This window comes from Aspergillus welwitschiae (assembly GCF_003344945.1).
Source record: "Aspergillus welwitschiae strain CBS 139.54b unplaced genomic scaffold BDQ94scaffold_2, whole genome shotgun sequence".
NCBI classification, from domain to species: domain Eukaryota; kingdom Fungi; phylum Ascomycota; class Eurotiomycetes; order Eurotiales; family Aspergillaceae; genus Aspergillus; species Aspergillus welwitschiae.
Window position 1 is genome coordinate 441,374 of NW_020798696.1, and position 22,806 is coordinate 464,179.

General features: G+C 52.5%; 11 protein-coding genes across 11 annotated transcripts; 3 read left to right on the forward strand and 8 right to left on the reverse strand.

Moving 5' to 3' along the window:
- Positions 1-66: 66 nt before the first annotated feature.
- Positions 67-2,916, forward strand: BDQ94DRAFT_156413 (short-chain dehydrogenase/reductase; the record flags this gene model as incomplete). The annotated part of the gene is made up of 4 exons (XM_026768622.1): positions 67-1,041; positions 1,640-1,751; positions 1,859-2,069; positions 2,136-2,916. 4 exons carry the CDS (start codon positions 67-69, stop codon positions 2,914-2,916), a joined length of 2,079 nt encoding a protein of 692 aa, XP_026631465.1.
- BDQ94DRAFT_44129 (ATP-dependent RNA helicase DBP10) lies at positions 2,757-5,843 on the reverse strand. Its single transcript, XM_026775778.1, has one exon. The coding sequence runs from the start codon at positions 5,823-5,825 to the stop codon at positions 3,027-3,029; it is 2,799 nt and encodes a 932-aa protein (XP_026631466.1). The 5' UTR covers positions 5,826-5,843; the 3' UTR covers positions 2,757-3,026.
- A 172-nt stretch (positions 5,844-6,015) lies between these two features.
- BDQ94DRAFT_44137 (putative replication factor-a protein) lies at positions 6,016-7,279 on the forward strand. The gene is made up of 3 exons (XM_026775779.1): positions 6,016-6,121; positions 6,246-6,346; positions 6,422-7,279. Exons 1-3 carry the CDS (start codon positions 6,118-6,120, stop codon positions 7,181-7,183), a joined length of 867 nt encoding a protein of 288 aa, XP_026631467.1. The 5' UTR covers positions 6,016-6,117; the 3' UTR covers positions 7,184-7,279.
- A 1-nt stretch (position 7,280) lies between these two features.
- Positions 7,281-9,466, reverse strand: BDQ94DRAFT_44141 (MATE family efflux transporter). Its single transcript, XM_026775780.1, has 2 exons — positions 8,592-9,466; positions 7,281-8,535 (listed from the first exon to the last, which is right to left on the reverse strand). The coding sequence occupies exons 1-2, from the start codon at positions 9,298-9,300 to the stop codon at positions 7,370-7,372; spliced, it is 1,875 nt and encodes a 624-aa protein (XP_026631468.1). The 5' UTR covers positions 9,301-9,466; the 3' UTR covers positions 7,281-7,369.
- A 707-nt stretch (positions 9,467-10,173) lies between these two features.
- On the forward strand, positions 10,174-11,187 carry BDQ94DRAFT_44162 (DUF202 domain-containing protein). Its single transcript, XM_026775781.1, has 2 exons — positions 10,174-10,454; positions 10,537-11,187. The coding sequence occupies exons 1-2, from the start codon at positions 10,339-10,341 to the stop codon at positions 10,961-10,963; spliced, it is 543 nt and encodes a 180-aa protein (XP_026631469.1). The 5' UTR covers positions 10,174-10,338; the 3' UTR covers positions 10,964-11,187.
- On the reverse strand, positions 11,062-12,162 carry idi1 (isopentenyl-diphosphate delta-isomerase IDI1). The gene is made up of 3 exons (XM_026775782.1): positions 11,852-12,162; positions 11,449-11,787; positions 11,062-11,396 (listed from the first exon to the last, which is right to left on the reverse strand). The coding sequence occupies exons 1-3, from the start codon at positions 12,090-12,092 to the stop codon at positions 11,161-11,163; spliced, it is 816 nt and encodes a 271-aa protein (XP_026631470.1). The 5' UTR covers positions 12,093-12,162; the 3' UTR covers positions 11,062-11,160.
- A 52-nt stretch (positions 12,163-12,214) lies between these two features.
- Positions 12,215-12,995, reverse strand: BDQ94DRAFT_133897 (uncharacterized protein; the record flags this gene model as incomplete). The annotated part of the gene is made up of 1 exon (XM_026764375.1): positions 12,215-12,995. A coding segment is annotated over exon 1 (206 nt), but the record flags the coding sequence as incomplete, so codon positions are not given.
- A 2,040-nt stretch (positions 12,996-15,035) lies between these two features.
- BDQ94DRAFT_165592 (putative C2H2 finger domain protein (Ezf)) lies at positions 15,036-16,187 on the reverse strand (the record flags this gene model as incomplete). The annotated part of the gene is made up of 3 exons (XM_026770353.1): positions 15,036-15,141; positions 15,196-15,269; positions 15,318-16,187. The coding sequence occupies 3 exons, from the start codon at positions 16,185-16,187 to the stop codon at positions 15,036-15,038; spliced, it is 1,050 nt and encodes a 349-aa protein (XP_026631472.1).
- Positions 16,188-16,955: 768 nt separating this feature from the next.
- On the reverse strand, positions 16,956-17,513 carry BDQ94DRAFT_133899 (uncharacterized protein; the record flags this gene model as incomplete). The annotated part of the gene is made up of 1 exon (XM_026764376.1): positions 16,956-17,513. A coding segment is annotated over exon 1 (232 nt), but the record flags the coding sequence as incomplete, so codon positions are not given.
- Positions 17,514-17,841: 328 nt separating this feature from the next.
- BDQ94DRAFT_44192 (uncharacterized protein) lies at positions 17,842-18,249 on the reverse strand. Its single transcript, XM_026775783.1, has one exon. The coding sequence runs from the start codon at positions 18,137-18,139 to the stop codon at positions 17,900-17,902; it is 240 nt and encodes a 79-aa protein (XP_026631474.1). The 5' UTR covers positions 18,140-18,249; the 3' UTR covers positions 17,842-17,899.
- Positions 18,250-18,360: 111 nt separating this feature from the next.
- BDQ94DRAFT_165593 (uncharacterized protein) lies at positions 18,361-21,907 on the reverse strand (the record flags this gene model as incomplete). Its single annotated transcript, XM_026770354.1, has 9 exons — positions 18,361-18,825; positions 18,925-18,988; positions 19,049-19,083; positions 20,203-20,340; positions 20,418-20,497; positions 20,629-20,909; positions 20,971-21,525; positions 21,588-21,725; positions 21,786-21,907. 9 exons carry the CDS (start codon positions 21,905-21,907, stop codon positions 18,361-18,363), a joined length of 1,878 nt encoding a protein of 625 aa, XP_026631475.1.
- Between the last annotated feature and the right edge of the window lie 899 nt (positions 21,908-22,806).

Below are 22,806 nucleotides of genomic sequence, written 5' to 3' on the forward strand. Positions count from 1 at the left end.
TTTCGCTCAAAATGAAGCATCATCATCAAGCATCAATTACACTCTCATCTTATATTCTCATCAAACATGTCTTACACTGCCGTCCACGCCAACCCCCAGGGCCCGGGTGATGCCCGACCCACAGCCCTCCAAATCGTCCAAGACAGCAACATGCAAAACCAACTCAAAGGCAAAGTCGCCGTCGTGACGGGCGTCTCCTCTGGCCTGGGGGTCGAGACTGTCCGCGCCCTCGCCGCCACCGGCGCAACGCTGTACCTAACAGCCCGCGACCTGAGCAAAGCGCGCACAGCCCTAGGCGACATCTTCCAGCCAGAGACAATGGAGCTGGTACAAATGGATCAAGCCTCTCTTTCCAGCGTGCGATGGGCTGCAGAGTTCATTTTGTCCAAGACAACCAAAGTGAACATCCTCATCGGCAACGCGGGGATCATGGCCGTGCCGGACCTCCAGCTCACAGAGGACGGGTACGAAGTGCAGTTCGCGACGAACCACCTCGCCCACTTCCTTCTGTTTAATCTGCTCAAGTCGGCCCTGTTAGCGGGAAGTAGTCCTGAATTTCATTCAAGGGTGGTTCTGGTGTCGAGTTCAGGACATCGCGTGCATGGGATTAATGAGCCGGATAATTATCAATTCCAGAAGGGCGGGTATCATCCCTTGGTTGCGTATGGGCAGTCCAAGACGGCGAATATCTATATGGCAAGTGAGATTGAGCGGCGGTATGGAGGACAGGGGCTGCATGGGCTGAGCTTGCATCCTGGGATTATTGCCACCGGGTTGGGGAGGTATCTGTCCGAGGAACAGATTCAGGCGCTGTTGAGTGATGAGACGGTGGGTAGGGTTGCTAAGAGTACGGAGCAGGGTGCGGCCACTACATTGTGGGCTGCTGTGGGAAGAGAATGGGAGGGTAAGGGAGGGAAGTATCTGGCTGATTGTGCCCTTGCAGAGGATAAAGAGTATGATGGGCATGTTGGTAGGACGATCGTGAGTTATACATATTGGCCGGAGGGAGAGGAGCGGTTGTGGAGAGATTCGTTGGAGATGGTGGGCTTACGGGAGGATTAGCTGCTTGCAGTAGTTGGGTGTAGTTTATTTTGGAGTAATCATGTTGCCATTCCAGTTGATGATAATTAATAGTTGGTATTTCAATCAAACATTCCACTCTGTTTATTGTTTATCCTTGTGATCGACAATATCTATCTACTAGACAAGATAATCATCTGATAGTCTCCCGACAAGCAAGGAACGGCCCCCAAATGCAGTCAGCTCACCCTCGCTCTAATCCACTTAAACATACGCTAACCATCCTTCGACAATCAGGCTACAGCCTCATGTCAGCTTCAGCTCATGTATAAAGCTGCTCTGTCTCGTGCTCTTAATTTTTCCTTCACACATCCCAACTGAATCTGACACTGACACTCACACTGACACCAAATCTCACCATGACAAATCTGAAGCCCATTACCGTCTGGCTCACCCGTATGTTCTAGTTCACCAACCTATATTTTATACTACTTCACCACACTACCCTTCTTTACTAACAACTGTTTTCTTATACTGTATAGCTTCCGGTCCCAATCCATGGAAGGTCAGTCCCCACCCACTCACCCACCACACGTACCCTTTACTAACAACAAATCAGGTCATCGTCATCCTCGAAGAACTCAACATCCCCTACAAAATCAACTCCTTCGGATTCGAAGACGTCAAGAAACCCCCATTCATTAGCATTAATCCCAATGGCCGTGTACCGGGTACGTCCATCCCCTCACTACCCCACACCTATACCTCCCCTCTTTCACCACCAACAAACAAAAGCATGATACTTCTCCAACCAACAACGCTAAATACGATAAAACAGCAATCCAAGACCCCAACACCCCCAACCCCACCAACCCCAACCACCCTTTCACCCTCTGGGAATCCGGCGCCATAATCCAATACCTAATCGACCTCTACGACCCGACCCATATCCTCTCCTACCCACCAAGTACCCCTGAGAAACATCTCCTAAACCAATACCTCCAGTTTCAAATGAGTGGACAAGGGCCGTATTACGGTCAATGCGGATGGTGCGTCCCTCCCAATACCCCCCCCCTCCCCCTTTCCGACCAAATCCATATACTGATAAGTGACAGGTTCTCCGTCCTCTCCCCCCAAAAGCTCCCCGTCGCAATAACCCGCTACCAGGCCGAAGTGCACCGGATCCTGTCGGTCCTGAACACCATCCTCGAGGGGAGAACGTGGCTAGTAGGCGAGAAATGCACGTACGCTGACTTGGCCTTTTTACCGTGGAATTGTCAGTTGGAGATGTTGATTCCTAAGGATTCTGAGGATGAAGGGGGTATTCTGGACCCGTATCCGTGGGTCAAGGCGTGGCACGAAAGGATGGAGGGGAGGGAGTCGTGGAAGAGGGCGATGGTGCTGCGGGAGAAGTTGACGAGGGAGCAGGGGCTCGGGAGGAATGGGATGCCTGAGGGGGTGAGTGATATTGGGGAGTATGAGGAGTTTATTAGACGGAAGGAGGAGGAGGGAGGGGAGAGGATCGATGAGGAAGAGGGTGTGTTGGGGTGTGTTGGGGTTCGGAGTATGAGTGGATATCAAAAGAGTCAAGGGAAACAGGGAGAGAAAGATGGAGAGGAAGAGGAGAGGTGGGATGAGCAGACAGGGGTACTGGGGTGTGTTGGGTTTAGGAGTATAGGGGAAAATCAGGAGAAAGAAGCAAGACAGGAAGACGGAAAGGAAAAGGAAGAGGAGAGATGGGATGAGGATACGGGAGTGTTGGGGTGCATTGGGGTGGGGAACCTGGGAGGATATCGTGAGAAGCAACAGGGGCAGGGAGAGAGAAGAGAACAGGAACAGGAGGACAGATGGGATGAGGATACAGGAGTGTTGGGGTGTTCTAAGATCGGGCACTAAGTCTACATTTATCACCATAGTTAGTTATGCTGGTATGATTAATCACTTTTATCTAACATTGGTATCTACAGATGCAAAACCTAGTCCACAAGCCACGAGCCATAAGTCGCCTACTTCTTCCTCGACGGTCGAGCATTCTTCTCGCGTCTCTTCTGCTTCAAATTCCTGGCTAACCGAATATCATCCGTACCCTTCAGCTCACTCTTACCGCCCGCCGCGGCTCCTCCGAACTTACCCAACTGGCGCTCCTTGGCCGCCTCATTCTTCTTCTTCATCTTATCATAATCTCCGCGGAGCGGATCAGCCCGCTTCGGCGCCTGCTCCTTGTTATGCTTGAAGCGTCTACCACCGCGGTAGTGGTTCAGGTCCGCCCCCAGACCCGGTGTCTCGGCCTCACCCACACGCGGCAGACGAGTCAGACGCTTGCCCTTCTTCCAGGCGTCGAAGCGTCCACTGCGGAAGCTGGCGGCGATCTTGGCACCACTCTCACCACGCACCAGACGAGTACCCTTCGATCCGTCCTCGTCGTTCTGTCGCGACACGTACTTCTTGTGACGCTTGTCCCAGCGCATCATGGTGCGAGGCTCGCCGAACCCGCGGCTGCCTTCATCGCCGAGCAGATCCATGGCTGCGTCGCGGGATGCCTGTGCGAAGTTGGCGTTGGTGCCGGAGTGCACACCGTACGCGCGGTCTTCGGCCATGTTGGTGTTGTTGGGGGTGTAGGACATGAAGTATTCGGGGTTCTGGAAGGAGGTGGCACTGGCTTCTTTCTTGGCCTTCTTATTGCTGGGCTGGTTGTAGGAGGAGAAGGTAACTTCGAGGTCGGATTCCGAGGCAAGTGACATGTTGTCGGCGGCGCCTTCGCCGGCTTCGTCTTCGTCGGAGAAGGCACCATCTTCGGCGTCGTCGGCGTCAGCGTCTCCGGACTTGGTGGGGACGTCGTCGTCGACGAATTCCGATTTCGCTTCCTGGGCGCGCTTCTTCTTCGAGTCGAGCGTGGTTCGGACGCGCTTGATTGTCGTGAGCGCCTCCTCGTTCTCGGGCTTGCCGCTGCGGCGGTTGTTCACTTCGAAGATAGTCTCATTCGGCCGGTAGCCCCCGATGCGGGCCAGCATCTTCTCGCGCTCGGCTTCGAGCTGACTGGTCTCGTCGTTGAACAGAGGGTGCAGGGCCGTCCAATTGTCGGACGAAACGACCTCTTTCGAGCGCTTGGCACTCTCCAGAGATGCGGCGTTACGCGTGCGCAAGTAGAGCTTTTCACCCTTGCTGGCGACGGAACGCTGCGCGGCGATATCTACCGTATCGTCCAAGACCTTGTTCACCCACTCGCAGCTCTGAGACAGGCCGTCGCGGGGGAAGCCTCCGACGACCACATCCTCGGCGAAGTTGACTTGGTCGCCATGCTCCCGGCCGAGGACCAGTCGCCGGCCGAGGAACAGCTGCAGATCGAGCAGATAGGGGGCATCGGAATCGCGGACCAGACTGTAACTCCAACCGGTGCGGCCAGCACGCGCGGTACGACCGACACGGTGGACGAAGATTTTGGCTTGGGAGGGAAAGTCGTAGTTGATGACATTGGCCAGAATGGGAATATCGATACCTCTCGCTGCGACGTCAGTGACGACAAGGATGTTCGAAATGCCGGTACGGAAGTTGTGAACTTGGATTTTACGAGCCGTCTGGTCGAGGGAACCGTAAGCGTAGGATGTCGCAAACCCGGCTTCGTTGAGCAGAGAGTACAAGTAGTCGACGTGGTGCTTGGTAGCGGCGAAAATGATCGTCGAATGCTTCGTGGGCGACTCCTTAAAGTTGATTGCTTTGTCGTCCGATCGCTTCCGCTTCTTCGAGAACTTCGAGCTCTTTCCACTGGCGTTCTCTTCCTTCATGCGCTGCGCGGCCTCCGTCGGACCCGTAGGCATCTTAATCACGTTGTGGAGGATATACATCAGCGCGCCCTCCTTATCTCCAGACTTGACAGAGAAGAACGCATTCTGCAGATCCGGCGAGATCTTGCTCTCAGTATCCAAACGAACAAGCGTAGGCTCCTGCAGACCAGCGCGCGCGAATTCCACCAGGGATTTGGGCAGGGTAGCCGAGAAAAGCAGGGTCTGACGAGTAGACGGCAAGCCGTGAAGAATTTCGGTCAGCTGAGCAGCGAAACCCATTTCGAACAGGCGATCGGCCTCATCGAAAACAACATAACGGATACTCGACAAATCGAGGTTCATTTCGACCTTCAAGTGCAGGAACCGACCGGGCGTCGCAATCACAATATCGGGGTTACCAGCCATCATCGAGAACTGTTCCTCCAGACTATCACCACCAACCAACAACACCGCCTTGAGATCCGTCCCCTTACCCAGCTCCTTCACGACCTTCAAAGTCTGCAGCGCCAACTCACGCGACGGCGACAAGATCAGCCCACGGGCTCCAACCTGGGTGCTATGGCTCTTCAACTTCTGAATCATGGGAATGACGAACGCAGCGGTCTTTCCGGAACCCGTGCGCGCCATGCCCACGACATCCTGATCCTCCATAATCACTGGGATCGTCTTGCGCTGAATAGGCGTCGGCACCGAGAAACCCTTCCTCGTGATGGCCTTCAACAAGTTCGCATTCAGTCCCATGGCCTGAAAACCACCACCCTTCTTCACCGTGCGACCCTTCAAATTCGACGCCTTTCGGTTTGCAGACGCCTGCGTCTCCGCGATAAACGCCTCGTCATCTTCGTCGTCGTCATCGCCGCCGCCGTTCAGAAAATCGAGCTGCTGGGGAGCCGCCGCCTTCGGTTGTCGCTTGGCTTGCTTCGCGGGGGCCTCGTTGTCGGAGTCGCTGTCATTTTGAAACAGCGCATTGGTGATGTCGAATTCATTCTCCGACATGGCCGGAGAAGCGGCACGACCAGGCATTTTGAAGTAGTGGTCCGGTCAGCCTGGTTGAAGTAATGGTACCTATCGTTGAATATGCACTTATCGGCGAGACTTTTTTTGAGAATTCCGCCGGGCGGTGAGGATTGTCGCATCAACGTTGTGCCGGAGCAAACAGGACAATAGAGGCAAACAGGGCAAACAGATATCCTCCCCGCGACGCGTCGGACACGTCCCGATGCGGTAAAATGCATTGCTTCAGTGAATCAATCTTCACTTGATATACCCCAGGTAAATTCATTCACTCACCATTTCCGAATCACAAATATACACCATGGGTGAGTATATTCTGTTCGCACTCTACCGCATAACCCCTCTATCGTATTCCCGTTCCTTGTACCCCACCCTCTACACCATACTCACCTCACGCGTCCACGCATCCCCAACTAACCACCCCTCCAGACGGCGGCTACAACAACTACAGCAGCACCTACAGCGGCGGTGGTGGCGGCGGCGGCGGCTTCATGCCGGGCGAGATGAACAACAGCCCATCCGGAGGAAAGGTACACTCACCAACCCCTCACCCCATCCCATCTATCCCATTCCCCCTCACTAACAAGAATTTAATCATAAAACAGTCCGACTACACCAACTCCACCCTCCGCCCCATAACCATCAAACAAGCTCTGGACGCAGTGCAGCCCTACCCGGAAGCGCCCTACCAAATCGACTCCGCCGAAATCTCCAGCATCTGCTTCATCGGACAAGTACGCAACATCAGCTCGCAAAGCACAAACGTCACATACAAGATCGACGACGGCACGGGCGAGATCGAAGCCAAGCAATGGATCGACTCCATGACGGCCGACTCCATGGACACGGACGACATCAACAATACTAAGGCCGCCACCGGCAGGAGAGACGGTAAAGTAGAGTTGAACGGGTACGCGAAGGTGTTCGGAAAGTTGAAGTCGTTTGGGAATAAGAGGTTTGTGGGTGCGCATTGCGTCCGCCCTGTTAAGAGTCTGGATGAGGTGCATTGTCATTTGTTGGAGGCGAGTGCTGTGCATTTGTTTTTCACGAGGGGGCCGCCTGGTGGTGGTGCCTCTGGTGCTGGGGGTGTGGGTGATGTGGGTGCTAAGGGGGATGCGGCAATGGGAGGTACAGGGGATGACTACGGGGCTGGAAAGAATCTGCCTGCTATGAGTCTTGTTGCGAAGAGAGTGTATCAATTGCTTAGGACGGAGCCGCAGAGCAATGAGGGGTTGCATGCGCAGTTGATTGCGGCGAAGCTGAGTTTGCCGATGCCGGATGTGGCCAGGGCGGGAGATGAGTTGCTCACTGCGGGTGTGATCTTTTCGACGGTGGATGAGCAGACGTGGGCGATTTTGGAGTTTTAATTGTAATCTTCTTCTTGTGTGGGTAAAAATAATTTGATGTAATTATGGCAAGTATTGCATGAATTGAGGGATTGTTCATGGCTGTTACTAATTGTGTAGGGGATGAGATATCATCTTGTACATTCACTCCACTACTTCATATCATAATACATCACATCATCACACGCATTCACTAACAGGTACATATCAAGTCATCGCATTTCGGCGCAGCGCATCCTCCACCGAGCGATGCCAATTCGTCTGCGTCAAGAAGAACGCCTCAATGACCGAGACCAACAACAAGGCCAACGCAACCCCAGACCACAGTCCAAACAAGCCCCAATTCAATCCAAATGTCGTGCCGAAACTAATCGGCATAGCAATAGCATAGTAGCAAAACAGCTGCACATAGCCGCCGATTTCCTGGCGACCGATACCGCGCAGAATTCCGTTACAGTTGGCAGCCAAGGCATCAAAGAGCTGGAACGCCGCACAGAGAGGCAGGACCTGGGCGACGAGTTCAATGACCTCCTCGTCCGAGGTGAACAGGTACGGGATGTAGTAGCGCAGGGAAGAGAGGAGGAGCATGTTCAGCAGCCCGACGATGACGGCGCCAATCATGGATACCTTGGCGGATAGCTTGGCGGCGTCGACAAGCGTCGCGCCGATGAGGTTGGCGACGCGGGTGCTACCGGAGATGGAGACGGGGAAGGGGATTTGGAAGGTGATGCTGGAGATGGTGGACAGGATGGATTGGGCGGCTAATGGGGTGGTGCCGAGATACGAAGACGCCAGGGTCAGGACTTCAAAGGCGAGACATTCGGCTTCGACCATGAGGAGCCCGGGAAGGGCGAGCTTGATCATGGGGCCCCAGTTGCGTAGGGCGCGGGTGGTGACGCCGTTCCAGCATTCGGAGCCGTCGATGAAGTACACGTACAGGAAGAGGAAGAGAGGCATCAGGTTGTCTGTGATGGCTACGGCAATGGGAGCTCCGATGAAGCCCCAGCCGAACTGCCATACGAATACGTAGTTCATCACTGCATTCAACGGGGCACAGATGAGAAGCACATAGAGCGAGGCAGAGAAGAGTCCCTGCGCCTGCACGAACCGCTTGCCACTCTCGAAGCAAGCGTACCCTGGAGCACCCAGCGCAACCACCTTCAAGTACAAGCCCGCCAGCATGGCGACCTCTCTTTCCGGCACGATCCGGACGAGGATGCGGTCGGCGAAGAACCACAACAAAATAATAGGTATGGAGATAGCCCAGAGGAAGAAGACCATTTTTTGCATCTGCAGACCTACCAGCTTCTTCCTCCCGGAGCCATATGCCTGCGCACACAGGGTATCCAAACTCGTCGCCAGGCCTTGGTAAACTGAACACAGTCAATCAATATCAGAAACCCAAGGGAAGATACAAACAGCAACATACCAGCATAACCCGTAATACTCGCACTCATACTAGCCAAACTAACGGCCCCAAGCTCCTTCTTGCCCAAATGCCCGAGGGTAAAAATACTCGCCACGGTCAATGAATACTGCAGCAGAAAGGTAACCACCAACGGTGCGGCATTCTTCCCAATGACCTGAGCTTCACGCCTCCACGTCGTCTGAATCAACCCAGCGGTAACAGCCTCCTCCCACTTCCGATCGATCTCCTCCTGATCCTCCACCGTCTCATACTGTGATCCGCGACGCTGCCCGCCCAACAATGCAGCCGTCTCCGTCGCTTCCACACCCGACCCGCGTCTCATGCGCCCTCCCTTCTGCACACCTGGCTCAATGCAACGATTATCAGTGAGAAGATTCCGCTCATCCTCAATGGCCCGTTCCCGCTCCCGCCGCGTTAACCCCTCGTTATCCGGCCGATGCGGCACAACCGTTGCGTGCGAGACGGTAGTGAAGAATCCGGGCCGCTGGTACGACCCGGCTAGCGAATGGGGATTCGTGCCGGGCTGGCTGTTAATGGCGCGGATGGTGGAGGTTTCGGAGGCTTCGTCGTCGGTGGTGAGCATGGATCCTTCGTCGTCGGCGTAGTCTTCAATATCGCGGGCGATGGCAGTGCGGGCGAGCGGCGAGCTGGATCTATACCGGCCGTGCTGCTCGTCTGTGATCCCGCGTATGCTGTTCCGGCGGGCCATGTCGGAAATGGGTTCCACGGAGAAGGTTTGGTTGGTTGGATTGCTGCTGCTAATGTATCACTGCAGTGCAGTCATCCGCGCAATTGCACGGGAAGGACAGGGGGGTGGTGTGTATGTTGTGTGAGAGGAATTGGACCCGCAGGAATGGGAAGCAGCAGGATTTATTAGAATCAATGGCAGCAGGGAGAGAGAGGTTTTGTATGGGAGATGTCAGGGATCCGGTAATCGCATTACGCAAGGAAGAAAAGCGCAGATTTTGCCGCTCAGGCCATGATGATCCACTGCTGGAGACTCTACCAATGAGTGAGTCATGGGGTTCAATTCTCTAAGTTTTAACCAGATTCGGATATGCCGCTAGCATGCATGTATGTAGTACTATCAGGCTATACTGGAGATGTCTATACACACCACAGAGATGATAATATCCTATAGAATGTTAGATGTTATGTTCAAGAATGCAACGATAGACCCCGCAAATGACGGACCCCACGGTGGATGAAAGATGCCAGGAATGCTGTACCGGTATTACATACGGAGGTAAGATAGCCCTCGGCCAATGATAAGACGGTATAAGAGATCCCAAACGAGCTGGTCCAGCCGAGACTGAATCGCAGTGGATCACATCCAGACAAGCAGTGATGATCCGAATCCACACGAGCTGTCTATGGCAGATAGCAGATTGACAATGATAGATCGTATATCTACAACTGATAGACAAAAAGTCTACGTCGTTACAATCGCATTATCAAATGTTTAAAAAAGATCACGGGATCAATGACCATGACATCATGTGGACACCGCATCACGTGTCTCCACATGGACCCTGTGCTTGTGCTTTTCTGTTGGCATTCATACTTAAGACATACACCGATATAGCACTATAACTAGCTTCTTGGAATCGAAAAATATCCCATAAAACTCACCCGTAGCTTTCACAGCTCAATCAGACACCACCCACCATTCACAAAAATATACCCTCCCACACACACAAACCACACCCAATCTACAGAAGAAGAAGAAGAAGAAGAAGAAACAACCATGTCCACCACAACTCAACAACACCAAGAATCCCAAGAATACAACCATACCCTCCCCAAACCCCCCTACAACCCACTAATCAACCCCTCCAACACGCGCCCAATCCTGGCAGACGAGTGAGCACCCACATCCCTCCCTTACCCTCCCCCCTCCATTGCTTCGCAATAGTACTGACAAAAAGGGAAAAATAACAAACAGTACCCTATCCCTAAAATCCCACATCTTCCTAACCCGCCCGTACATATCGACCCTCTTATTCGAAAACGCCACCTCCGATGCCCGCGACCACTGCGCCAACGAGCGCACCTTCCTCTCCTGGCTCCGTCTCTCAATGTACCTCGCCATCGTGGCCATCGCCATCATAATCAGTTTCCATTTCCAGACGCCGCCGACGGGATTGGAGCGGCGGATGGCATTACCGCTAGGGATCGTGTTCTGGGTGCTGAGTTTGGCGTGTCTCGTGAATGGGTTTGCGAATTATGTGCGGACCGTTAAGAAGTATAGCCGGAAGGCGGCGCTCGTGCAGAGTGGGTGGAAGACGCAGGTTACGTTTACGGTGGTCGGGACGGTGATTTTGGGGAGTTGTGTGTTGTTTTTGGCGACGGATGCTAGTACAACTAACTAACTAACTGGTTGGTTCATTTGGGAGGGTTTGGTAGGTGGTGGTAAGATATGATTTTATAAACAAAGCTAAATGCACACTACATCGATAGTATGGATACGGCCATCAAACGCTGCAGGGAATCATGTCAGGGGATATAAGTAGGGGTACCATGTACAGGCTGCAGATGCAAAAGATCACACACATCATCTTCGCCTCATTTACATCCTCCGGATCTGCTGCTCGTTCTTGTATCCCTCAAGCGACGCCGAGCCCAGATGGCTCCACCACTCGAACAGCATTGAATTGCAGATCAGCTTGAACCACGGCGTGAACTTCAGTCCCGGTTGCTCGAACATCTGCTTCAGCTCATCCGCCGACACATACCGCGTGTCGCGCACTTCGTTGGGGTTGACATTCAAATCGACGTCCGCCTGGATGAACAGAATGTAGTCAACTAGATACGGTCAGTCACCTATCCAACAGCTCATCCACTGGTATAGACATACTCTCGTGCTCTCCCCATTTGCCATCACTGGGCGCCTTGTAGTGGATGCGGGTGAAGAACTCAAACTTGTCCAGCGGCACCTGCTCCGGTTTGATCCCCAGCTCGTGTTCCAGCTTGCGCTGCGCCGCGCGCTTCACGCCCAGCACGGCAGCATCGAGCTGCGAGCCCGTCTCTCCAGGGATGCCCAGGGGATGGGAGCAGCAGGTGTTCGTCCACATGTCGGGGAAGGTGATCTTCTCGGTCGCACGTTGTTGAAGCAGCAGACGCTTGTTCGAGTCGAAAAGGAATACGGAGAAAGCACGGTGGAGGAGGCCGCGATCAATGTTGGTCATCAAGTGGCCTGTGGAGTCGCGCCATCAGCATTAATTAGGTTCTCAATGTCTGGTGAAGATCGATAAACTTACAGGCCTTCTTGCTGGCACTGCCAATGGGCTTGTCATCTTCGTCCAGCACAATACACACCTCTTCCATCAGGCGGACCTGTTCCTCATCATAACCGGCAAGCTCGTCGCCGGGGGCGGAGGCATTGCTTGTCGCAGTGGGGAGCACCTCCCGCGCCAGAGAAGTGTCAACCTCGGGGAAGAGAGTCGCGACGTTCTCAGCCGTGATTCTCGGCGGCTCGGTGACGGTAGTGGTGGCACTCATCCTGACAATTTGGCTGGAAAAAGACAGAAATCGACTAGGCCTCCGGTGCTGCAGAGAATGGGGCGAAAAGAGTGAAATCTTGGGGAGGGAGAACGACCCCCTCGGTGTGGGGAGAACAGAGCGGGCGCCAGGGCGGTGGCAGAAAACCCATCGAGCGGCGCGGTTCATCATTTCCTTTCTTGCCGTTTGGTCACTCGCGGCCCTATTGCTTCTATTGTTCTTGTGCAGTCTACGGACAAACTGTTCAGGCTGGCGGCATTACTGCTTCGGAAATCAGGATACTCCGTCGCTCTCTCACTGATATGTCGGAGCAGCATGCCAATCATGCGCTCTATGTCAGCCGGATACCCTGCCGTGGCATCTCCGTTCCCCTTGGCCAGGTCTGCAAGCAGCTGGATTGAACGTCTATCAGTACAGAGGATAAAGAAGCAACTGCCCGCTGTGTTGTTCGCATCAGTCAGAAGCAGATCGAGGTGGACTGGCAATGTCCTTGCCTGACCAACCTGTTAAGGCCGATTTTGATGGGGCTGACATAGCTTCCGCGCTGAATGCCTGGCAACTATTACCAACAACTTTCCGTTGAGGCGCGTTGCCAGACATGTTCTTCAGTCCGGCAGTTTCAGGCCTGTTGAGTCGGCATAGCATAGCATCTTGCCCACGCATATAGCTGCAGAAATTGGTGGGACATCACCGGTCGGTCAATAGGCGTCTACCAACCCGGTTAAATTATTTTTACTGACTCGGCCCCGATTGATCGGGGTGTCTCATTCCGTTGGGTCCTAGTTTCCCTGCTCATTGCCGGAGCCTGGCACAACCTCCCACTGAGGTTGAAAGCCCCGCGAAAAGCATACTCGTAGTGCTAGACCAAACCAACGAGTGCCAGAGGGACGGTTTAGTGTCTTGGTATCCTAATGGAAGTTGTCCGACCAAGGGCTGCTCTTGTCGCTTAACCTTGATTGTCTCTTCTCGGATCCGTCGGACGCGGACGTCCGAATAGTAGGCCGTAAACACCTTTCGTCGCTAAACAACCAGCAAGGGCCAATAAGCGTCCAATGCACGAGGCGTCAGGATTGGTCCAGGCGTTAATTCCATCATAGCCCCCATTCGTAGTGATTAACTCGGCCGTGGTTAATTTGAGGATGGCTCGTTAGTGTATTGCCCCTTGATTTAGCAAACTCCGTAGGATTTGCTCCCGTGTCGGATTATGGAACGAAGCTATTCAGCGCTGGGCGGAGTTAATTTCCACTCGCGCGCTTAGTTTCTGGTATCGAGAGCAATGGCGCCATTCAGGATTCCCCGCCTTCAGCGACGGTCACTCCGACGAATTACTCAAACCTTCTTTGGCTGCAATACTGGAGAATTTGAGCGCGTCAAATTAGACCATCAGAACAGCCTTGTCATATAAAGGGTATTTGAACTTCTCTCAAGGCAGCATAAGTCGCAGGTTATAAGCCAGAAGTACAGTCGATCAAACATCCGAAGGGTCAAAGTATCCGTGCCGTGCGCTTGGCAGAACCAGTCCGTGTCGCGCTTGTTTGAACCTAAACCAGCTCGTTAGGGGTCTGGATTCTTCCATCCGATAAATCGAACCATAGCCGGTCGCAGAACTATCGGATGGGGAATGATATACGGAGTTCTGGCTCCACCCGCCTTAGAGTTGGAGCCGATGTGCGCAGATAAAAGTCACTCTCGCCGCGGGATCACCGCGAAAGAGGAAGGACTCTCAGAGCATGTTCCGTGCCTTCAGTTAGTCTCGATGGGTCCGCTAGGAAGCCTTCCGACTTCCCCATAGTCCTCCAACCCAGAACGGTAATGGTTATCTCGATGGCGCACGACGATAGGTAGGCCTTGCTGACAACTCCCGCGGTCGTATGGAGCATTCCTATTCTCGTGTGTCTCTTGTCTTTCTTTGTGCTCAAGGGACCCGTTCTTTGCGCCGCTCCTCCATCGTTGAGTGGCTCGTCAACCCACTTATCCTCCCCCCCTGTGTCCGGTTCCGTTCCGTGTGGACTGGATTTTCGGCGTGTATTAAGTTTGTTAGGGCAGCTAATGCAGCACTTGGCTCGTTCCTGGTGTGCCTAGCTGGCATAAGCTTCCGCGCTGCACCTTGTTAACGAGTCGTGCAAGACCGGAACAAGTCCATGCTCCTCCGCTTCGTACTTTTTTCCACCGGCTAACGCCTAGCACGGCGATAATTCTCGTGGATGGTGACGCGCCATTGGAGGGTCTTCATAGATAGCGAGATGGCATAGGATGGCGTGAATCAATAATGGAACAGCCGGCCTAGTAGCTCCTCTCCAGTGGCCCATCTCTTCCGACACTGGTCCTATAGTAGATTCGGACCAAGAGGAATCGGGAAGTCGTCCCGATGGGTTTGGAAGTGAGGCTTCATTCTGCAAGAGCAAGCAATTTGAATATTCTGCAACGCTCCTCCGTGAGCTCTCTCTGGCCATACAACCTAAAGCCTGCTGCTGTTGGGTGGACCTAACAAACACTTGGTCCACATCATGGTCCACCGGAGTAAGTTGTGGATAACTTGCAAGAATACTTTGAATAGTCCAAAAGACCAACGAGGCAGTTGTGGCGGCTAAAGTTTGTTAAACGAAAGGCATGGACCTGCCATGCGCTGCTTGATTTCTATAAGCCGCCTTCGGGCTATGACGGATCTCTAGCCATATTCCAAAAAAAAAAAATGCAAAACCAAAAGTCGACATGGCCTCCCAGATGAGAAAACAAACAGTCAAAACAAAAGTAAACTGCCTCCCTGCGCTTATACAAAGAAAACACAAAAAAAAAAAAAAAATACATGGGTAGTCATGCTTTCAAATATACAATGGATCCATCCTCTCCCAAAGTATGCAGCCGTAACGTTCATGACTAGCTGCGATCAACGCATGCATGGTCTAGAGCAGGCAAATAAACCATCAAAGGGCTCTCAGTTGTTTAGTGTGGTGAAGCGTAATAGTCATCAGTGGGGTATGGCGCATCTGTGTCGTTTCGGGAAGCTCGTGTCTTCCGGATTCTTCCATCGCAGCCGTCCGACTGGTGTCTGTAGCAGAGTGAGTTCGTTGTTTCACATTGGAGCTTGATCCGAATACGGTACCTTGACAATGTGTCCTGTCGACTGTAGCGCCGACCACACTTCTCACAGCCATACTTGCGTATTCCCCGATGGATCTGCGCGTTCTATTAGCCTTGAACTTTACTCTATCCAAAATCACTTACACTATCTACGTGTCTCTTCAGATCAGTTCTCCGCCTAAACTCCCGCCCGCAGGTCTCGCACGGATGTGGCCTTACGTAGTTAGGGTCATGGCTCTTCATATGCTCTTTACAGTTAGAGCGTCGTGTGAAGCGGACACCACACGTGGGACACTCTAAGCCACTTGCTGACGGTATCTTGGATTGTTCTCCATGGGGCGATTCGCTAACATTTTCGATCCACTTGGAGATTGCCTCATCAGGGACCAAATCCGGCGCGGCACTTTGACTCGGGTCCAGCTCAGTGAGGGTATTATCCGGTCGTTGGGGATGCAGATACGCGGTGTTGAGTTGGAGTCGAGGGATCTCTGGCATTCTGGAGACCATTGTATTGGTTGAATCATCCAGGAAAGATGATTCCCAGACGTCCACATTGGACCAGCCTTCTGACGCTGCCATGGTTTCTGAGGTAGGAGTGTTAGGCCAGAAGCGAGGAATTTCATCATGCATCGCACCAAAATCCATAACTGGGCTGTAACTGGGTGATACTGAGATATCTGCATGGCTACCGAATGGCTCGTAATGCGTACTGGGCGGGAACCGACTGGCGTCTGGAGGGGTTTCGAGGATGTTTGGGGAATGCGTTATTGGGTCGGACCAGTTGCTCGTTGAAAGTGCATATTGCTCCGGACACGGGTAGAGTCTGATCTGGCTTGAGGGGGATCCTGTTCCACAATTTGAGATTCCTAACCCGGACAACGACTGGAAATCGTATCTATCGAGCGGGATAGGCGCAGGTGATGGGTAGGCCGGAGAAGCTTTGAGTAACCTTTGATCATCCCGCGCGGAGTGAGCCACTGGAGAGGATGGGAACGAGGTAGGTGTACGATCCATGACGAAATTAAGATTTAATCATAAAACAGAACAGAATTGGGAAAGAAAAATGAAGATTTTCGGGGAAAGCTGCAACCAGGAGAAGGATGATTCGTGATGGTTTCTGGGTCGAGGGATTGCTTTTATGTTCACAGAACTCCCACGAGGTCTGTGGCTGAAACTGGGGTAGGGCTGGTGAGAAGGCAACAATATTGATGACTAGTAGATGCTATTCAAACGAGAGTGAGGAAGTTATTTGCAGTGTATATAAGTAGCAAGACTCAACAGCGACGCTGCTGGAAGTTGAGAATAAGTGGCGAACCCTGAACAGCAGCTGAAAAAAATATCTCGGGGGATGCCATATGATGATTGGAGTACAGCAACCGCTGCATGGGGCACAGGTAGAGAGAAGAGAGAGAGATGAGCAACAGGTTTGACGCCTCATCAGGCAAGGCAGAATTGACGGGACGTTGCTGCATGGATGGGGAAGAATTCAGAGCGAACCTAGCTGGAACAACCCGGTCCAAGTGGACTGCAGCCTGGGTCTGCAACATTATTCAGATAGGCGCGTCAATTAGATGCCATGCGCAAGAATTTAGCGCCGGAAGGGTGTGATCAGGCCAAGGTGTCAGTCGGCGCTGTACCCTGTCGCGAGGAGGGAGGGAGAGTGGGAGGGAGGGGGGTGGGTGTGGATGGAGCATGGTTTGATTCACACCGGACGACGCCGTCATTTGTCGCCTAGCGGACATGACCGGGACCCAGCCGATCCATCAGCCAGGAAATCATGACATCTGAATGGTACAAAGTAAACAAAAAATGAAGGGAACCAGATAGTAGTGGTAATTGTGAGTGTGTAGTGGGGGTGTAGGAGACCCCGTTACGTTAGGGGATGCAGTGCCTCTTGGGACAACAAGCATGGCGCTGGGGAAAAGACGGGCAACAATAGCGGCTGAATTATTGGCAACATCGACGGGGGGGAATGCCTGGCTTCCTGATCAGCAACAGTCGGCTGGAGCAGCGCGCTTTTTTTTCCCTTTTCTCCTGCTCTCCTGCTCTTAATGAAACGGGAATAGTAGGACCCGACAGTCTGGTACCTAGCTTGGCGAAGCAGCATTGCAGTGCGTGTCGCCAGAAAAGGCCGGTTGGCAACACTGCCTCAATATCGGCGAAGTAGTATGCATAGGCCAAAAATAATACCCAGTCAGGTACCGCGGTACACCAGAGCCTCAATGAACAGCATTTGGGACCAAGAGAGAGTGTTGATGTGAGATGGATGGATGTTGTGATTGTGGTGGTAGATATGGGTGCTGCGCGGGCCGAAGTATACTAGTTGGACTAACAGTTAGCGAGAGGGAGGAGGAGGAGAGAAAAAGAGAGACACAGGAGAGGTTCGGTGGTTGAGGGAACGGCGGACAAGCCAGTGACAGACAAGCAGTGGACGGGAACTGAGGGAGAGTGACTACAACGACTAACTAACTGGGCAGGGCAGAAGAGGGGCTCCCGGCCCTGATCCTGGTCTGTACCAGAGAGTATTATCGTACTAGACACACACTCTGGCTCCCACGACCATGGCAGTGGCCCGGTTTCCCTGTTACTAATTACCTACCGCTCTCTCTTGGTATCGTTCAGTATTCTCCTGAGATTACTATTATTCTATTTTTCATTTATTCGACGAAATTTTTTCTTCGGATTTTTTTTTTTTCTTCTCCCTGTTGGGTTCGGTTCCTGAATGATTAGTCTACTGCCTTTGTTGTTATTTTTCCTGTTTCGAACAAATCCCCCTCCAAACCCATCTTTAGAACTACTAGTACTGACATCATCTTAAAAACCATTCTGAAATCTATGCCATTTCTATTCATGATGAAAGAGGATGAAATGAACGAGAAGAAAAGAAAATCCGCTGAAGAAATATAACAGAATGACAAATCACAACGACAATCATCCAGTGCATTCCGGACAAAGAAGTTGTTCATCGCTAGCGGGTCTCCATCTACTCCGACCCTCCGACCTACGGACTGGTCACTGGCCGGTGCTCACGCTAAAGCTTTAGGCTCTGGCACCGGCCTGGCGCCAGGTGCGTGTGTATACCATCCTTCCGCTGTGGTTCCCCCCTTCCCCTCCATTCCTTCTGCCCTGCGCAGTGCACCGTAATATACCACTTTCTGACACCTCTTCCGACTTTCTGTAATTGCCCTCATTGGCTTCGCTGGTGAAAGGCCATCCGAGCAGCCACTCGATCCACTTGAGTGCGCAACCGTTCCACTTCGTCGATCATATCCGCGGTGTCACCACGGCCAGCCTGGCCCGAAGTTGGTCCGCGCGCTTCGGGGTGCTGGCCCGGGTTAGACCGTTCCTTAGGCCGGCTGGATGCCCACGAACGCCCTTCCAGTGCGGAGGCATGGAGCGGGGCATGGTGCGTGGAGAAAGGGAGCCCCATCTGGATGGAAGATGTTGGTCGACTGCTTGCGGTGGTCGTCGTGGCAGTTGGCGGAAATTGGCTATTTCCCCGAGAGACGTAGCGGCGGCTAGATTCATAGGCCCAGATCAGTGCGACAAACGGGAGGTGGGTGGCCCGGAGCAGAACGATGCGCACCCGGCGGATGTGCTCTGCAGGTAAGAAGAGCCTCATGGGGCGGATACAGAGGAGGGGGATGAGGTTCTATCGTGGAGTCATGGCTGCTGTCAGCGTCACAACCCAACCCAGTCATGCAGGGGCCAAAAAAAAACTAAGTGTCGAGAGGGGGTGTTGTTTACTGACCAAGGGGGGCATGAAATACGTCAATCTCCGAGAATTACTGCTCTCTAGCACATAGATAGACAGCCTATTACCACACATCAGCGGGAGGAGCCATAGGGCCGAAGGGAAGTAGCATGACACATACTGAAAGAGATACTCTTCTCGGGCATGCGCCATGACCTGGACAAGGAGCACGGTTGGGTAGACAGATTAGCATGGCTCATGCACAACAACAATAACACAACATGTCGGAGGAGGGGGCCGAGCAAGCCCCGCACCCAGCAGTATGATTTGGACATTTGGACCTACCCCTTCTAGACTCATGCTCATGAGACTGACCAACGACGAGATCAACAGAAGGTTGGTCATCGAAACGAAAATCAACCTATCGACCATACCAATCAGCCACTTTCCTGTGAGCACCGAAATGGTTCTGCCGGGATGATCGTCCGAATGCCGCTATTCGCGAAAACACGCGAGGCTTCATTGTACCCTGCGCCGCGACCGATTTGACGCCATGTGTATCCGGGCGGCACCGGGTCTCCAGCCTCTAGGAACTGGGTCGCATCGCCTCAATTTCCACCGAAGCATGAGGAGGAGAAGGGAAATGCATGGCTGGTTATCGCAGTAACAGGGCAGCTGGAAACACGTCCAACGTGACCAAAAGTGTATGCGACCGACACATCTCATGGAGCCTGTGGCGCAGTAGAGGACTGGGGATTGGAGAAGCACTCACATCAGACCGTAGCCAAAGATCGGGGAAATCTAAGAATTAGCGCGTCAGTAAAACTTTCCACGAGAGCCAACCGATTCTGCAAGACCCCTGGAAATCCGGGTTTGGGCTGCATGGCGGCCGCGCTGCTGCATTAGACTCACATCGTGAGCGATGTCCTTTTCCAATCATTTCAGCCACCGTCAGTTTGAAGAACACATGTTACCCGATTAGGAACAACGCACGAAGCCCAGCACATTCGATCTACCTCGCTCTGTCAGTCAACTAGCGGTCGATGAGGGGCTATTTTCACCGCCATACCCAAAGAACACTTTCACCAAAATCCATGACATTTGCCGCAGAGAGAGGCGGTCACGGGCGAGCATCGTGAAGGTGGTCAGGAACCCTACAGATGCACATTTACCGCGCGTTGGTCTTCTTCAGCCTTGTCCTATGCGTCATCGGGATCACCTACCAAGGTACAGCACTACGACTATCGGAATAAATCGAAAAAACGCTTTTGTCTAGGCCCCCTTATCAGCGCCTTTCGCCACCTGCCACAGTCTGGGCGAGCGGAGAAACTATACCATCTCTTTGAGAACAGGGATCTGTGCGTCGAAACTGTCAACGTGGCTTCCAGAACATGGTTCTTCCGGGTCTCCGGCTGCATGGATTGCCTTACCAGACTTCCAAAATAGGAGTTCAAGCTCACGAGGGAGCAGATCCTGTTCAGCTGTCGTGTCAGAACCTGAAACAGGTATCAGGATCATCGTAGCAGGGGGGCTTGGTTTTACCTTGGAACCAGAAACAATGCCTCCAGCGATAGAATATCAAACGAGAGATCCGTGATGTAATCACTTTGTTTGGCTAGTCCAATAATTCCTGGATGGTTGTGTAAGTCAGCGATCCAACCATACTCCGGCCCGCCAAGTGAGCCCAGCTGCGGAAATTGGCCCAGCTGGAAGAGCTGAGTTGGGGCAAGGCAGATCAGTGGCATGGTGCAAATGACTCACTGGCAATGACAAAGGCAAGGCCTGTGCCAATTATGCCCATATTCCAAGCACTCCAGAAGTCCATCTGGTAGAAGAGCATTCCGGCATCAGCCATCCCGCTGACTTCATCATATGCAAAAGCAGCGATCCAGATGTACATCATAGTCTCAAAGATGCCTATGCCAGTAGGCTTCCTCTCAACTAACACCGCATAATAGAGGAACAAAAACGAGACAAAGAAGGCCGCTTCAAAGGCCTTCCGATACACTGGCACTCTCAATCGTGAGTACGGATCGGCGGTTCTGCCAGACACATAGATTTCAGCATATGGCATCTACACCACGTAGTGCAGAGGTGAGTTACCTTTTGTTAAAAAACTGGGGTTTCTTCTTCGAATGCACGCTCAAAGAGTCCCAGAAGACAATCTCGCCCTTCCAGATATTGTCTATCACTTTCTGAACCACTTTCTGGCTTAGAAATCTTTTCGCTTGGGCGATTGTGGCTATCTCGAGTGCGTTCAGTCCAAAGAACCTTGACAGCTTTTCAAGCTCATATGCGTCACTTGCAGACATGTTGGTCCCCGGCTCATTTATGTCAAGTGAGCTTCCTGCACGTCTCTTGCCACCAAAGAACCGATAAAGCGAAGATGACGAGCTCAATAATAACGGTGTCCTTTCGTCTTCTTGCGAAAAAGCCTCACCGGTCATCGTCGCAAACCCAGATGTGCCTCTTTCTGCCTGTGAGATATCTGTACTGCCCTGCATTGGAGTTTTGAGTTCCTCAAGAAGGAATTCGATGATTTCGCGCTGATTGACATGACAGAGAAATTGCCAAGCAACGTATTCACAGGCATATCCTCGGCTTTCATTCAAGCCCCAGTCGGTTTCAGCATCATTGGTAAATTGCCATTTCAAGATCCTAAGATATGTCTCAACACCACCGAGCCGTCGGGAGAGTCTGGCTTGATAGGAATTACCTACATCAGAGCAGCGATTATACATGGGTTGTGCGAGTTCTCGGCCAAGGAGTACAGGAGCAACCGGAGGCTTTGGCCATGGGGAGAAAACCTTAGCTCCTCAAAGGTGCATGCGACATCATTAATAGCGACCACCAGATAGCTATTTCGTAACTGTTAACAGAGCTAGCCATGCAAATATTTAATATCGGGCCAGCTGTACTTATGTAGTTTGCGAACCACATCAACGAGTGGTTCATTATCATCAATAATGGGAACCTCAAAAGGTGGCTGTTCAGCGGGTGCAATCGATGAAGTAGAGGATTCCAGCCTCAGGGAAGCCATGTGGTGGGAGAATTGGTTGACCTGCATGGGAGATCAGCGGGTCACGCCAATATGACGCGTGTGGAGAGAGGCCACAAGAAACAGTACCTGAATACGTCCCAGACGAGGTCGTGATATCTGCAGGGGATTTTGCTTTGGAGGCGTGCAAAGTCCGATAATCTGTCGGTGAGCCACGTCCCCAACTAATGCTAACTTTAGTTACTAGGAGCTAGTGACGGGTACTAAATAACTATCCGAGCAGGGGCTCAAAGGAAAGGTTGAGGTTATTCGAGATCCTGCCAGCAGAAACGTCGAGGGAGAAAAATCAAGAACAAGTGGATCGTCACCCAGCAGTGAGACGCAGCTGGTTAATGATCCAGAGTTAAGGTGCGCTGCTAAATATGAGTGCGTGAAAGTGCACCAGCTAGCTGTACAGCTCGCTATCAGCACAATAATGGGGCCGTTGTTCTTTATGAGGGTCCTCAGCGCTGTGATTGGCTGCAGTGCTTGGTGCCAACCGGCAGGCAAAACAAGCTTCGACACTCTAGCACCGCATCATTGTATGGCGGTCACCGAATCAGATGGGGAATTTGCCAGCACATCAGTGCCTGAACTCGCAATGCCAGAGGGTGAGTGAAACATCAAGGAGTTCGCGGTAATTGGATGGTAGGGAGGAGATTCCCGTGTTTTCAGTGGTGGATCGACACCTGTCAGTCAAATGATCAGTCCGAATAAATAGTACGATACAATAGAAGATTTTAGACAATCGATTCCCTAATTGCGATCGACTTGTTGTCGTATATTTGGGTGAGAAATTACTAATCAAGTCATATTCCTTGAGACGAGCTTCAAATTTGTTACTAAATCCGCCTGTCAAGGAGTAGCAGTCCTACCTTCAGTTCCCCATGAGGCTGCTTCAT